The sequence below is a fragment of the Ranitomeya imitator genome, chromosome 4 (genome assembly GCF_032444005.1).
Source record: "Ranitomeya imitator isolate aRanImi1 chromosome 4, aRanImi1.pri, whole genome shotgun sequence".
NCBI classification, from domain to species: Eukaryota; Metazoa; Chordata; class Amphibia; order Anura; family Dendrobatidae; genus Ranitomeya; species Ranitomeya imitator.
The window spans coordinates 322441089-322458571 of record NC_091285.1 but is presented as its reverse complement, the minus strand read 5'-3'; the positions used below and the strand labels follow the sequence as shown (position 1 = coordinate 322458571).

At 42.5% G+C, this 17483-nt stretch overlaps 1 protein-coding gene across 2 annotated transcripts in view; it reads left to right on the top strand.

The window, feature by feature from the left end:
• The window catches only part of LOC138676054 (V-type proton ATPase subunit S1-like), a 224218-nt gene extending 220742 nt beyond the window's left edge, over positions 1-3476 (top strand). For both annotated transcript variants that reach the window (XM_069764898.1, XM_069764897.1), the window contains one exon: positions 1806-3476. In XM_069764898.1, the coding sequence (XP_069620999.1) occupies positions 1806-2015 (210 nt within the window). In that variant the 3' untranslated portion in view covers positions 2016-3476. The remainder of the gene's footprint in view (positions 1-1805) is intronic.
• The last annotated feature ends 14007 nt before the right edge of the window (positions 3477-17483 follow it).

Sequence of the window (17483 nt, the reverse complement as noted above, 5' to 3'; positions counted from 1 at the left end):
GTGAGCATTGATTTCGCCCTGTGAGGAGACCTGCCATGTAATATACATCTGTGATCAGAACTCACTGCTTTGAGTTCTTTTCAAAATTCATCTCAAAGAGTTGACTTGGCTCCAGACCGATGCAGATCTGGAAAAGCAGTTGCGAGTAGCAACATCATCAATACCATTTAATATCACAGCTGCACCAAAGAGAAGCAGCTCCAGCCATCACATGTGGGGTGAGTTAATCAAATGTTTTCCCAATATAGTAGGATAGATTTCAAGTTGACAATTTTGTACCATTCCTGAGTGATGGTCTAAATACCAAATGGCACCTGGCTTAAAAACGGTTCCCCACTCCTACCCCACACCATTACTCCACTTCCATTATTCTGAACTATTGACACTTCACCTATCTATACTTATTGTGCCAAGCTCTGATCATGTTGTTTGCATTGTGCATCAGTAATCTCAACATATGGTCTTCAGATTTTGATATATTAGTGTAGCATGAATAATTATTCTTCATTTAAGGTTGTTTATATCTCTTTATTTTCTCATTGTAATGTGGATTTACACTGAAACTAATCACAGCTCACTTGATTTTTTGCTGCACCCCAGGGTAACCAGTCCCATTTCCACACAGTAAAGCTCTAATTATTAAAGGGCAGGTGTCTTTAGTAAAGTGCCCATTTAGTGTATTCCCAGTATATTTATCTGTAGATATTTCTGCTATTTATAATATTTATCATTTGAAACACCAAAATGAAATAGAAAACTAAAAAAAAGACAATATGAAAACAAAGTGTCATTAAAAGATGTAAAAATCAAATGACTCTATTACAACATACCACAGAGAAGCTTTTGTACACTTAGGTATCAAATACCCGGCATTAGTCTCATTTCTACTCACAATAAAATTGTTTCCGGGATTATTTGGCGGGAGCTCGGGTCTCCTACTTTTAATGTTGGTGCTTTTTAGAGGACCAATCAACATGCAGGGATTGTCTGCCACGCACTGTAATACCGCAGCCATCTTTGTTGTGGTATTACAGTAATTGGCTGGCCGCACTGCGTCATCAGGTCTATAAGAGACCTGGCGCCGCCCTGCTCACCGCATTCTGCTCCGGACTCAGCTAGTGCAGGGAGAACACTGTATGTGAGTATATAGATCTCACTGCATACCTCTAAAAGCTCCATTACTGTCTGCTGCAGGTCATTTCAATACAAGAGCGTGAAAATCTAACAATCTAAAAAAAATCTTTTATCCAAGGCATCAAATGTGAGTGCGCCTAAAATTCTGGCCTTTTTTTTGGTACTATATTAATTTTTGGACACCAGTTTGCTGCCCCAAAAAATCTGTAGCTGGCCCAAAAAAGTTTAGCTACAGTTCTTATATATATCACTGTGATTTCTACGCCACACGCATCGCATATCATTGCACTAAATATTTTACCATTTTAGTACTCCAATTTTTTTGTCATAGAATACTTATTGAAGAAAATAAACTTAGGCACTCAACTTATGCGGAGTTTTTTTGTGATTTAATGTAGTCATCAAATAAACGTTTCGGCCACAATGAACAGCCTTCTTCAGTAACAATTGCTAACAGAGGAAGATGAAAGCGTAGGTGAGCGAGGTTATATACCATCGGCACAGAAGCAGTGATATCTGTACGAAGGAGTAATGTCCAAACCGGTGTAACCGCTTGCCATTACTACATGTGGATCTGTATATAAGGCAGATTTCAGAATGACAAGGTTTTCACTTTATTTAATATACACATATCCTCCAGCATAGTAATTTACTGCATGTTTCTCTTGCAGATTCAAGGATTCCACGTAGAAAACAACCAATTCTCTTATGCAAGTGACTGCACATCTTTCTTCACTCCTGCAATCTGGATGGGATTTGTGTCCTCTATTATCCTCTTGTGGATTTTGTCATATGGAATTTACATGATTATGCAGCTAACCACAAATGATAAATTTGACGACCCCAAGAGCCAACAGCTGTCTGTTCCTCAAGGAGAATAGAAAAAAAGACTTGAAGATTAAGAAATACTTCAAGCTTCTCCTATATTCCTTGAAAATCTATACTTTAAGGGACAAAGATCTTCCCTGCCCAGAGAGGCAGCGGAGGGCTGTTAAAAAAAGAACCGACAAGCTAAGAACAAAATACTTGTTTTGTATGTATTTTGTTAAGTTAAAATACAAGTTATGGAACAATATATAATATATAACATTGTTTACCATTTATCATGCCAATCAAGAAAATTAAGAAGTTTAATGACTTTGCTATCTAAATTGCATTTACAATTTTATGCTTTAAAGGGAAGGTGCCATCCCAAATTTTTTTTCTTCCAGCGATTGAAAAAATGTAAAGAATTAATGTTTAAATTTTCTTTAAAAATATTATAATTTGTTTATAATTTAGTAAAATATGGAAAATAATTTTAAAAGGTTTGGCATTTCCACTTTTAAACACTAGGGGGAGCAGCTAATGAAATTTGACAAAAACCTATTGTACAACTAGCTCACATTACTGCACTGCAGTAATTATGGGCGGAGTCTGCTGACATGGCTGTGAACACAGTGAGAAGCCATTTTGTTGGTGACTGCAAAGTTATACTGACAAGTAGGCAGTCACCGAGGATGGCAGGCAGCAAGGATTCTGGGAGATATATGGTGGAGGGAGCAGGGTGACAGCAGCACAGAGTATTCCAGGAGAGCAGTGTGCTGGTTTATGGGGAGCCCTGTTCGGTGCGCGGAGCAGCCAGAAATTGTACATAGAGCGCTGTCTTTTATACACATGGATGGACCGTCTGCTTGTCTGCTCCTCAGAAACCCAGGAAACATTTCTGTGGATTGATGGACTGTTCTGATCCAGACTTTGCATGCAAAGACCCCATTCCCCTCCTCAGATCCTGTCTTCTCCATCCTGTCCTGGCGATGTGTGAAAACAAGGCGACAGGCGCAGTCGGGGTGATGCTAGGGGGAAATGTAGCCATATAGTAATGATAAAAATGAGACGCCTCTCTTCAGCTGCCTCACCAGCCCTCCCCTGACTGCACCTAACTGGAGGTCATGCTGCCCCCTCTATTACCCCAGACCCGCATGCAGGTGCTCAGCCAGGACCACCCTAGAATGGGTCCGCTTTCTGCAGATAATACTGCCATAGTGTTCTCACATAATACCGCCATACAGATCGCACATAATACCGCCATATACTTCACACATAATACTGCCATATACTTCACACATAATACCGCCATATACTTCACACACATAATACCGCCATATAGATCACACATAACAGGGGAGAGAGGAGTGAATAGGAGAGGATTAGATACACGGCCCAGCAGTCAGTTTCACACCGGATAGTATTAGATACACAGCTCAGTCAGTATCACACAGGATAGGATTAGATACACGGCTCAGCAGTCAGGATCACACAAGGGAGGATTAGATACAGTGGGGCAAAAAAGTATTTAGTCAGTCAGCAATAGTGCAAGTTCCACCACTTAAAAAGATGAGATCCGTTTGTAATTTACATCATAGGTAGACCTCAACTATGGGAGACAAACTGAGAAAAAAAAATCCAGAAAATCACATTGTCTGTTTTTTTAACATTTTATTTGCATATTATGGTGGAAAATAAGTATTTGGTCAGAAACAAACAATCAAGATTTCTGGCTCTCACAGACCTGTAACTTCTTCTTTAAGAGTCTCCTCTTTCCTCCACTCATTACCTGTAGTAATGGCACCTGTTTAAACTTGTCATCAGTATAAAAAGACACCTGTGCACACCATCAAACAGTCTGACTCCAAACTCCACTATGGTGAAGACCAAAGAGCTGTCAAAGGACACCAGAAACAAAATTGTAGCCCTGCACCAGGCTGGGAAGACTGAATCTGCAATAGCCAACCAGCTTGGAGTGAAGAAATCAACAGTGGGAGCAATAATTAGAAAATGGAAGACATACAAGACCACTGATAATCTTCCTCGATCTGGGGCTCCACGCAAAATCCCACCCCGTGGGGTCAGAATGATCACAAGAACGGTGAGCAAAAATCCCAGAATCACGCGGGGGGACCTAGTGAATGAACTGCAGAGAGCTGGGACCAATGTAACAAGGCCTACCATAAGTAACACACTACGCCACCATGGACTCAGATCCTGCAGTGCCAGACGTGTCCCACTGCTTAAGCCAGTACATGTCTGGGCCCGTCTGAAGTTTGCTAGAGAGCATTTGGATGATCCAGAGGAGTTTTGGGAGAATGTCCTATGGTCTGATGAAACCAAACTGGAACTGTTTGGTAGAAACACAACTTGTCGTGTTTGGAGGAAAAAGAATACTGAGTTGCATCCATCAAACACCATACCTACTGTAAAGCATGGTGGTGGAAACATCATGCTTTGGGGCTGTTTCTCTGCAAAGGGGCCAGGACGACTGATCCGGGTACATGAAAGAATGAATGGGGCCATGTATCCTGAGATTTTGAGTGCAAACCTCCTTCCATCAGCAAGGGCATTGAAGATGAAACGTGGCTGGGTCTTTCAACATGACAATGATCCAAAGCACACCGCCAGGGCAACGAAGGAGTGGCTTCGTAAGAAGCATTTCAAGGTCCTGGAGTGGCCTAGCCAGTCTCCAGATCTCAACCCTATAGAAAACCTTTGGAGGGAGTTGAAAGTCCGTGTTGCCAAGCGAAAAGCCAAAAACATCACTGCTCTAGAGGAGATCTGCATGGAGGAATGGGCCAACATACCAACAACAGTGTGTGGCAACCTTGTGAAGACTTACAGAAAACGTTTGACCTCTGTCATTGCCAACAAAGGATATATTACAAAGTATTGAGATGAAATTTTGTTTCTGACCAAATACTTATTTTCCACCATAATATGCAAATAAAATGTTAAAAAAAACAGACAATGTGATTTTCTGGATTTTTTTTTCTCAGTTTGTCTCCCATAGTTGAGGTCTACCTATGATGTAAATTACAGACGCCTTTCATCTTTTTAAGTGGTGGAACTTGCACTATTGCTGACTGACTAAGTACTTTTTTGCCCCACTGTACACGTCTCAGCAAAGTATCACACAGGAAAGGATTAGATACACGGCTTAGCATACAGTAACACACAGAATAGGATTAGATACACGGCTCATCACACAGTATCCCACAGGAGAGGATTAGATACACGTCTCAGCACAGTATCACACAGGGTAGGATTAGATACACAGCTCAGTCAGTATCACACAGGGTAGGATTAGATGCACGGCTCAGCATACAGTAACACACAGAATAGGATTAGATACACGGCTCAGCACACAGTATCCCACAGGAGAGGATTAGATACACATCTCAGCACAGTATCACACAGGGTAGGATTAGATACACAGCTCAGTCAGTATCACACAGGGTAGGATTAGATGCACGGCTCAGCATACAGTAACACACAGAATAGGATTAGATACACGGCTCAGCACACAGTATCCCACAGGAGAGGATTAGATACACATCTCAGCACAGTATCACACAGGGTATGATTAGACACATGGCTCAGCAGACAGCATCACACAGGAGAGGATTAGATACACAGCTCAGTCAGTATCGCACAGGGTGGGATTAGATACACAGCTCAGCATACAGTAACACACAGAATAGGATTAGATACACGGCTCAGCACACAGTATCCCACAGGAGAGGATTAGATACACAGCTCTGTCAGTATCACACAAGATAGGATTAGATGCACAGTCAGCACAGTAACACACGGGAGGAGATACACTGCTCAGAGTCAGCATCACAAAGGATAGGATTAGATTACCTCTCCCCCGACGATAATTCTTCACTGCTGCCGATGCTGCTCCTTTCTCCCTCCTGTGCCGTCCTTGGTCTCCTCCTCCTATAACAGCAGGGCTCTCAAGTGAAGCTCACAGATGCACTGTGAGCTCCAGAAAGATGGCGCCGATCTTCTGCCTCTGCTGTGGTGTGGACGGCCCAGGGGGCGTGGCCAGATCACAGCAGGGAGCAGCTCAATGTAAAGTATAGGGTCGGATGCCGACCACAGATGTCTATGCCCAGGGCTGCCGTATTTGCAGAGTGTAAGTGTCGTGCAGCTACACTTACACTCCTGCAAATTAAAATGGCGGCACCCAGTGGCTGAAAAAATAATTAATAATAAAAAAAGTTAAAGTTAAAAAATGTAAATTTGTATTAAAAATAATTGTTTATATTAACAATCATTTTTAAGGCTATGTGCACACGTCAGGATTTCTTGCAGAAATTTCCTGACAAAAAACGGACATTTCTGCCAAAAATCCGCATGCATTTTTTTTGCATTTTTTAATGCGTTTTTTTGCACGTTTTTGCGCTTTTTTTAGCGTTTTTTCCCAATGCATAGAATAGCGGGAAAAACGCAACAAATCCACAAAATTAATGAACATGCTGCTTTCTTTACCGCGATGCGCTTTTTTTGCGGAAAAAAACGCATCACGTGCACAAAAATTGCAGAATGCATTCTAAATTATAGGATGCATATGTATGCGTTTTTAATGCATTTTTATAGCGTTTTTAACGCGAAAAAACCTGAACGTGTGCACATACCCTAATACAAAAAATAAAATGCGGCACCTTCCCTTTAAAGATACTTTATTCCATTTCTTTCACTCTGTTCATGACCTCTTAGATAATGCAGTTAATTTAAAGCACAAATAGGTAATTTAACAAAATTGCATAACTGTTTGCTAAATGGTGTCAACATTCAATCATGTACAGTGGGGAAAATAAGCATTTGATACACTGTCGATTTTGCAAGTTTTCCCACATACAAAGAATGGAGGGGTCTGTAATTTTTATCATAGGTACACTCCACCTGTGAGACACAGAATCTAAAAATTAAAACCAGAAAATCACATTGTATGATTTTTATTAAATTACATTTTATTTTATGAAATAAGTACTGTATTTTTCACTTTGTAAGTCGCTCCAGATTATAAAACTTTTTTAATAAATTGGTGGGGCGTCTTATAATCCATGCGTCATATTACTTACCAGGGGTTGTGGCTGTGGTGGATCAGGGTCCCAGGGTCGTTGCTGGAAGCAGGGATGAGGGGGTCTGCAGGGGGGCTTCTGTGCTGCAGGGGGCTCCTGTGCTGCAGGCTGGGATGAGGGGGTCTGCAGGGGGGCTCCGGTGCTGCAGGAGGCTCCTGTGCTGCAGGCTGGGATGAGGGAGTCTGCAGGGGGCTCCTGTGCTGCAGGCTGGGATGAGGGGGTCTGCAGGGGGGCTCCGGTGCTGCAGGGCTGTCCCCGATGCTGCGGGGGGCTCTGGCGACATTTTGTGAAAGACCAGAGCCCCCGTCACTTCGTCCATGCGTTCCTGTATGACTGACTCTGGGAAAATGACCGCCGGAATCTCGAGAACCCATATGGTTCATGCTGAAGTCTGTATCCTCCATGTTCATAGTTTGTGAATAAAGAAAATTCTTTTTTACGGATTCATTGAAGCTGGACATTCCTTCTTTTTTTGACTTTACACGCCTGGACACAGCGGGTCCGTGCTCCCGAAGATTGGCTTATGCATCACGGGTGAGCTGGCTTATTTTTCCTCTATCAAATACTTATGTCATGCAATAAAATGCAAATTAATTATGTAAAAATCATACAATGCGAGTTTCTGTTTTGTTTTGTTTTTCAATTTTGCCTACCTACAATAAAAGTTACAGACTTCACCATGCTTTGTTGGTTTCAAAACCTGAAAAATCGGCAATGTATCATATACTTATTTTCCCCACTGCATACAGACCATAGTCACCTGTCACTTGAATATTATGCTGTTACTTTATAAAAAGAATATGCTTCTGTATTCTATTTTTCAAATCTGTATCACAAATAAAATACATTAATAATTGTGAAAACACGACAAAGAGAAAAGTAACTTGGGATGCGAATAATATAGCATAGCAGGGAAGTTTTGCTTACTCTGAGAACCATCTATGATTACTTTCAATAGATAGTGGGTTTGTTGTTGTTTCATCTAAACCCAGCAATAACAGTCATTTTTTTAAACATTTTACCAATAGTGGTTTTGAGAAGAGTTTATACATGTCACTTATGCCTATGTTTATCGGCATATACGCTTACAAAATCATCAAAGTCATGGAGTCAATAAGTGGTAGATGGGGTGATTCACAACTGCTTGTCTTATAATAATAATAATCTTTATTTTTATATAGCGCTAACATATTCCGCAGCGCTTTACAGTTTGCACACATTATCATCACTGTCCCCGATTGGGCTCACAATCTAGAATTCCTATCAGTATGTCTTTGGAATGTGGGAGGAAACCGGAGTGCCCGGAGGAAACCCACGCAAACACGGAGAGAACATACAAACTCTTTGCAGATGTTGTCCTGAGTGGGATTAGAACCCAGGACCCCAGCGCTGCAAGGCTGTAGTGCTAACCACTGCGCCACCGTGCTGCCCCACGGTGTATCGGCATGCACAGCGCGCCAATACAGTTACATACTCTGGCAGACTGGGAGAATCAATCTCCCTGCTCTGCCGCCTGGCCACTATGGGGCCCCTGAGCAGGCAGGGGCCCGATGCCAGCAGTGGCCCCCGCCTGTCATCACAGGCTACATGCCGATACAGCTGACGCATTGATGAGAGAAGGAGCGCTACACTCCTTCTCCCTTCATCCCCCTGTCAGCGTCTCACATCACCGACGCTAACAGTGACAGGGGTCGCAATGTTGTCATTACCCGGCGCCCGCTGTCAGGAGATGAGCGGGCACTCAGAACAGCAGAGGAACCAGGAAGAAGAGAGGTATGTATTTATTTATTTATTTATTTTTATGGGGCTTCCTTATACCACAGAGTCTGCCTATGGGGGGCTGCCTTATTACAGAGTCTGCCTATGGGGGACTTTCTTATACTACAGAGTCTGCCAATGGTGAGCTTCCTTATACTACAGAGCCTGCCTATGGGGGCTGCCTTATCCTACAGAGTCTGCCTATTGGGGGCTTCCTTATACTACCGAGTCTACCTATGGGGGCTTTCTTATACTACAGAGTCTGCCTATCGGGGTGCATTATATAATCTGGAGTCTGCCTATGGGGAGAGCATTATACTATACAGGCCTATGGGGAGTGCATTACACTATATGAAGACCTCTGAGGAGTGCATTATACTATACAGGCCTATGGGGAGTGCATTATGCTATAGTGAGGAATATCTAGTGCATTATACTATATGGAGGCTATCTAGGGGGCCATCATACAATGTGGAGATTACAGTGAGGGGGTCATCATACAGTGTTGGAGCCATCAAACAGTTTGGGGACTACTAAGGGGTCAGTATACTGTGTGGGTGGTACTATGCAGTGAGGGGGGCATTATACTGTGTATAAGAGAGCATCATACTGTACATAGGGGAGCTGTACAGGGCACTGTTATCTAGGGCACTTGCCCTGGCATTACTATATTATAGAGGGGTGCTTAAGAATTTAGAAGGCACAGAGAACTACACAGCAGGTGCAGTAATAGGGACACATACGGCAGCAGTGGCTCAGTATTGGGGTATCAGCAGGATGAGGAGTTTGTGCAGGTTGGGAATAGATGGTGATGGGGCTGGAATATGAGAAGTGAAATATGTATTTGTTGTATTCTCTGCAGCTGAGACAAGGCTGGAAGAAGTTGTTATGTCGGTCTGGGCCAGATGGAAAAGACGGGAAAAGTAAACAATTCCATCAGAAAGAACGTCATCGGTAAGTCATTATCTGTAACTGTGTAGTGATCTCTTATATTTTCTGTAGGACTTGTATCTACCACTGACCATATTCATATTATAATATTATTCATTATATATAATTATATTCATAATTATAATATTGTTTCAGCAACATCGCGGTCATCTGCTGAGGTTCTCCTCCACTATTAAGGTGCGTCACCGAGTTGTAATCAAGGTTAACTGGTTAGGGGCTCACTGAGAAGCTTCGCCCCCCCCGAACCAAAACCCTAGCTACGCCTCTACCTTCACGGTTTATATGAGCAATTGTTCAAAGTCATGACATATAACATACAGTTACTGATATAAAAATAAAAAATAAAAAGTCTTTCCAGCTCACAATTGTGCAGTAAATACCTCTGGCAGTGCAAGGAAGATTAGGCAGCAGAGTGGGACAAATGGAGGTAGGAATCCAGCAGCCAATCCGGCGGAAATTGTTTAACCCCTTTACGATCGTCGATACACCTTTTAAATTTGGCAGTTAAGGGGCCAAACTCCTCAGTGCTGCTTTATAACGACGCTAAGAAATAAGTGTATAGTGCCTCCCAGCGTCAGAAAATCTCCATGGTCTTAGCTACTAGGGGTAGCTGAAACCCCGCAGAACATGATTCGGGTTGGATTTTCCTTGCCACGTGATCACCGTTATTCACTGAATAACGGCGATCACAAAAAAAAATCTGATTTTCCATTTATTTCTCCTCTGGTGTGATCTAGCAGAGGTGGGTCCCTGGCTGTTGGCTTATATAAGGTAAACAATTCTTGGTTTGCATTTAGGGTTTTATCATTATTGTATATGTCAGCCCTGCTTGCGATAATGCTCTGGCACCTATATTACTACTTCTGTATGCATTATTTTTATATGCACAATATATATTTATATTACTGTATATACTCGAGTATAAGCCGAGATTTTCAGCCCATTTTTTTGGGCTGAAAGTCCCCCTCTGAGCTTATAATCGAGTCATACCCGGGGGTCGGCAGGGGAGGGGGAGCGGGGGCTGTCTAGTTATACTTACCTACTCCCGGGGCTTCTTCCAGCGCTGCATCTTCTTACTGTATTGAGAATATGCGGCTCCACCTCCCATAGAGGTGGAGTCGCATATTCATGACTGCAATGAGCGGTAACTGTGACCGCTCAATACAGGAAGAAGATGCAGCGGTGGAAGAAGCCAGGACTGCAGGGACCGCGCCGGGAGCAGGTAAGTATACGGGGAGCGCTGCACGATATTTACCTGCTCCTCGTTCCTGTGCGGCTCAGTCCCCAGCGTCCTCTGGCTGTGACGCTCAGGTCAGAGGGCGCGGTGACATAGTCAGTGCGCGCCCTCTGCTGAACGTCAGTGCTGGAGACGGAGCCGCATGAGGAGCAGGTAAATATTGAAAGCGCCGGCGTCCTGAGTGAAGAGAGGTGAGTATGTGATTTTTTTTTATTGCAGCAGCAGCATTATATATTGCACAGCTTTATATGGAGCATCTATGGGGCAATAATCAACGGTGCAGATCATTATATATGGCACAGCTTTCTATGGAGCATCTATGGGGCCATAGTGAATGGTGCAGAGTAGGGTTGAGCGACCTTTACTTTTATAGGATCGGGTCGGGTTTAACGAAACCAGACTTTTTCAAAAGTCGGGTCGAGTGAAATCGGCCGATCCTATAAAAAAGTCGGGGTCGGGGTCGGCCGAAACTCGAAACCCAATGCAGTGCATTGGGTTTCCAATGGTTCCCAGGGTCTGAAGGAGAGGAAACTCTCCTTCAGGCCCTGCGATCCATATTTAAGTGTAAAATAAAGAATAAAAATACAAAATATCGCTATACTTACCCTCTGACGCTCCCTGGTACTAACCGGGAACCTTCCTTCCTTCCTTCGAATCAGCGCTTTCAGGACCTTGCAGTGACGTCGCGGCTTGTGATTGGTCGCGCGACCGCCCATGTGACCGCCGCGCGACCAATCAGAAGCCGTGACGTCACCGCGACGTCACCGAAGGTCCTGGAAGCGCTGATTCTTAGGAAGGAAGGCTGCCGGAAAGAAGCAGGGCGCGTCCGAGGGTGAGTATATTCCTATTAGGTATATACTCACCCTCGGACGCGCCCTGCTTCTTTCCGGCAGCCTTCCTTCCTAAGAATCAGCGCTTCCAGGACCTTCGGTGACGTCGCGGTGACGTCACGGCTTCTGATTGGTCGCGCGGCGGTCACATGGGCGGTCGCGCGACCAATCACAAGCCGCGACGTCACCGCGACGTCACCGCAAGGTCCTGAAAGCGCTGATTCGAAGGAAGGAAGGTTCCCGGTTAGTACCAGGGCGCGTCAGAGGGTAAGTATAGCGATATTTTTTATTTTTATTCTTTATTTTACACTTAAATCTGAATTCCGATACCAATTCCCGATATCTTAAACATATCGGGAATCGGTATCGGAATTCCGATTCCAGATTCAGAAGATCGCCGACTTCATGGCCGACCCCACACAGGGGTCGGGTCGGGTTTCATGAAACCCGACTTTGCCAAAAGTCGGCGACTTCTGAAAGTGGCCGACCCGTTTCGCTCAACCCTAGTGCAGAGCATTATATATGGCACAGCTTTATATGGGGCCATAATGAATGGTGCAGAGCATTATATATGGCATAGCTTTATATGGAGCATCTATGGGGCCATAATGAACGGTGCAGAGCATTATATATGGCACAGCTTTATATGGAGCATCTATGGGGCCATAATGAACTCTGCAGAGCATTATATATGGCACAGCTTTATATGGAGCATCTACTGTATGGGGCCATAGTGAATAGTATAGAGCATTATATATGGCACAGTTTTATATGGAGCATCTATGGGGCCATAATCAACGGTATGGAGCATTATATGTGGCACAGCTGTATAAGGAGCATCTATGGGGCAATAATGAACGGTATGAAGCATCTTTTTATTTTTGAAATTCACCGGTAGCTGCTGCATTTCCTACCCTAGGCTTAGACTCGAGTCAATAAGTTTTCCCAGTTTTTTGTGGCAAAATTAGGGGGTCAGTTTATACTCGGGTCGGCTTATACTCGAGTATATACGGTACTAAGATTATACACTTTATATTTATGTGGTGCCTGGTCCCTATTGCTTGCAGTTTTGAGCTGACGGATTGTATTTATATAATACGTGTGCCTATATTAATTTAGAGTGAATTTATACGTATTTATTATAATTCCTTTTGGACACCAATTATTGTAGCCCTCTTCGCACCTGATATATATTATGCCACTTTGAAGCCATACCTGCCTTTCATTTCCTGTATTTGTTTTTCTTTTCCACATGTATAATACTTTGTGTTTTAATATTTATGTTTTTTATTGTGGTAAAAAATAAAATGTAACTCTTTTTAACCAATCTTAAAAAGCGTAAGTTTTGGTGATAGTTATAGATATTGCTTTTTGTTGGTATCTATTATTGAGTTCACTCATTGATGCTGAACCAGAGGAGAGAGAAATGTTGTCCCCGTGTTCCCCCCGTACCTCCGCCATCCCCAAATCCTCCTGCTACGTCCCCTAGCCCTCCACGTCATCTTCCCAGGTGAAAATGGTGGGCACATACGCAGTGTGCTCGCTAAGATCTGCTGTCCGGTACCCGGCAACAATAAAAGATTTTTCCTATTGGTTCATTTTGATCACTGTGATAGACCCTATCACAGTGATCAAATAAAAATCAATCCCCCTTTGTTATCCACTTAGATGAAAAATAATAAAATGCAAAATGTTTTATTTTTTCCATTATTTGCAGCGAAGGCTAGGGTTAGGGTTGGGGTCACCGTGCGGGTTGGGGTTAAAGCTGGGGTAAGGGTTTTGTTGGGGTTAAAATTGTGTTGGGGTTAGTGTTGTGTTAGGGTTTAGAGTTGTGTTGGGGTTAGGGTTGTGTTTGGGTTAAGGTTGGGATTAGGGTTAGGATTGGGTTTAGGGCTGCGTTAGGGTTGGAGTTAGAATTGGGGGGTTTCCACTGTTTAGACACATCAGGGGGTCTCAAAAAGTGACATGGTGCCCGCCATTGATTCCAGACAATTTTGTGTTCAAAAATTCAAATAGTGCTTCCTCCCTTCTAAACCCTGTCGTGCACCTAAACAGTGGATTTCCCTCACATATGGGGTTTCGGTACACTCAAGAGAAATTGCACAACAAATTTAGCACTGTTCCCTTTGTGAAAATAAAAAAGTTGGGTCTAAAGTAAATTTTTTGTGAAAAAAAGTTAAATGTAATTTTTTTGATTCCACGTTGCTTTAGTTCTCGTGAAGCACTTAAAGGGTTAATAAACTTCTTGAATGTGGTTTTGAGCACCTTGAGGAGTGCAGATGTTATAATGGTGTCACTTTTGGGTATTTTCTGTCATGTAGACCCCTCAAAGTCACTTCGAATGTGATGTGGTCCCTAAAAAAAATGGTTTTATAAATTTTGTTGGGAAAATGAGAAATCGCTGGTTAACTTTTAACCCTTACAGCTACCTATAAAAAAATTATGCTAACAAAATTGAGCTGATGTAAAGTAGACATGTGGGAAATGTTATTTATTAACTATTTTGTGTGACATATCTCTGATTTAAGGGCACAAAAATGAAAAGTTTGAAAATTGCTACATTTTCCAAATTTTTGCCAGATTTCCAGTTTTTCATAAATAAACGCAAGATGTATTGAAGAAATTTTACCACAAAAGTGAAGCACAATATATCATGAAAAAGCAGTCTCAGAATTTGTGAAGCGTTCCAGAGCTATAACCTCATAAAGTGACACTTTTCAAAATTGTAAAAATTGGCTTGGTCATTAAGGTCAAAATTGGCTCAATCACTAAAGGTACCGTCACACTAAGCGACGCTGCAGCGATACCGACAACGATCCGGATCGCTGCAGCGTCGCTGTTTGGTCGCTGGAGAGCTGTCACACAGACAGCTCTCCAGCGACCAACGATCCCGATGTCCCCGGTAACCAGGGTAAACATCGGGTTACTAAGCGCAGGGCCGCGCTTAGTAACCCGATGTTTACCCTGGTTACCATCCTAAAAGTAAAAAAACAAACGCTACATACTTACCTACCGCTGTCTGTCCTCGGCGCTCTGCTTCTCTGGTCTGGCTGTGAGCGCCAGGCAGCCGGAAAGCACAGCGGTGACGTCACCGCTCTGCTTTCCGGCCGCTGTGCTCACAGCCAGACCAGAGAAGTAGAGCGCCGAGGACAGACAGCGGTAGGTAAGTATGTAGCGGTTGTTTTTTTTACTTTAACGATGGTAACCAGGGTAAACATCGGGTTACTAAGCGCGGCCCTGCGCTTAGTTACCCGATGTTTACCCTGGTTACCAGCGAAGACATCGCTGAATCGGTGTCACACACGCCGATTCAGCGATGTCTATGGGGAGTCCAGCGACGAAATACAGTTCTGGACTTTCTTCCCCGACCAGCGACAGCACAGCAGGGGCCTGATCGCTGCTGCCTGTCACACTGGACGATATCGCTAGCGAGGACGCTGCAACGTCACGGATCGCTAGCGATATCGTCTAGTGTGACGGTACCTTAAGGGGTTAAAAACAATACATTTATTTACAATTTCCTTAACTTCTTAGTGACCATCAATACTTCTTTTTAGTGACCTGAGATATAAGAGAATAGCATCTCCATGCAGCTGTACACTATAGCTGACAACTTGCTGTATGAGCCACGATCAGTGTTGGCACCGTACATGTCTGTTTAACCCCTTAGATGCTGCTGTCAATAGTGACTACATCATATAAATGGTTAACAAAGGGTGGAAGCTCCCTCTTTAAATCCATCAGCACCCTGAGATCATGATTGCCTGGTTGTGATGTTTGCCATGGCAATTCACGGCCAAATAGCGGCCTTAGAGTCTTCCGGCTATAGCGGCCTGTTTCGAAGTCATAAAGTGACTTTGGTGAGATTTTAAAAATTTGGCCACTAAGGGGTTAAAAAGGAAAAATGTATAAAAGGATAGCAATTCCCTGGAATATGCCCAGTCTGTCTTACGCGCTTCAAACTCTTATGTCCTTAATCATAGTCTGGCATAGTTCCCTGACGCAGGTGAATACTTTAAGTAGTAAGGAGAGGAAGTCACGTACCAGAGAAATTTCATTATTTTGAAAAAGAAAGAATATATGTAAAAAAGAAAAATATGAAAAAATAGCTATCCCAATGAAAAAATAATGAATGTATATACATGAGGTCTGTTCTAATAGTCAAACCCTTTGGTGTTCTAGAATCTAACTTAATATTATTCTATAATATAATAGGCAAATATATCCTAATGATATTCAAGATCTGATATTTTGTACTATACCCGGTTGAAAAAATGACTGGTTTGCCATCCTGCCCCCCTCAGGTCAAAAGTGTGGCACATTGGCTCACTAGCGGAGAACTTTGGTGAATGTCTCGATGAGCAACTCCAACCACTAGTACAAATTTCACCGAGTTATGTCTGTGATAATAAACTTATTCTCAGCATCATGAATAGTATAAAATGGTCTAAAGAATATTCATGGATAGCTTTCGATGTCAACTCATTATATACAGCCATCCCACATGACTTGGCTCTATCTGAAGTGTCTCATCAAATGTCAAAGTTTGCAAACTATTCCAACAATCTAAAATAATTTATAGTCAGGTTTACTCAGTTTTCGCTTACTCATAATTATTTTTCGTTTTTAAAAAAAATATTTTTTCCAATGTCAGGTCTGCTCGATGGGAGGCAAGTTTTCACTATCTTTAGCTAATATCTTTATGAATTGAAGGGAAGAAAAATGAATGTATAATGTATCCAATCTTTTTTTGTCTGACATTCTATGGTATGGACACTTCATAGATGACATCCTTGTGATCTGGTGTGGCTGTGAGGCGTCAGAACCCGGATTCATTGAATGAATCAATAACAATTCTGATTATATCAGATTTTCTTGTAATGTACATAACTCCCAAATCTCTTTTCGTGATGTTTTATTATGAAGTGATCCATTCAGTCTTGATGTCAAGCGTTAATTTATAAGAAACACCCTGCAGGGAATTTCCTTCTGTAACCCACCAGTTGTCATCTTAGACACATTATATGCAACCATCTGGTGGGTGAATATGTGAGAGCCAGGAGGTGTTGCACTCTAGCAACAAATACAACAAAGCAAATACTGTAAAAAGCTGAAAGTTCTAATACAGATTCACGTTTCTGCAGACACGGTTATTCTAATTATATTTTGAACGAAGCTAAAAATAGCTAGCAATCTAAAAACTACAAATGAGCATTTATCTCAGAAGACATCACCTGTCTTATCTATGGCAATATTTCTGTGCTGTGTTTTGCATAAATATGTGTTTCTTCAGCTTTTGTATTAGTCTAGGCCTGATGAAGAGACCTGGGTAGTCTCGAAAGCTTGAATTTGTTACCATCTTCTCAGTTAGCCATTAAAAGGTATCAACCACTGAGAACTCTCAGTTCTAAATATTTTTCTATCTACTGACTAACACTGTACAAAGATAGATATATATATATAAGTATATATATATATACAAGATGGTGGCCCGATTGTAACGCATCGGGTATTCTAGAATATGCATGTCCACGTAGTATATTGCCCAGCGAAGTAGTATATTGCCCAGCCACATAGTATATTGCCCAGTCACGTAGTATATTGCCCAGCGATGTAGTATATTGCCCAGCCACGTAGTATATTGCCCAGCCACGTAGTATATTGCACAGC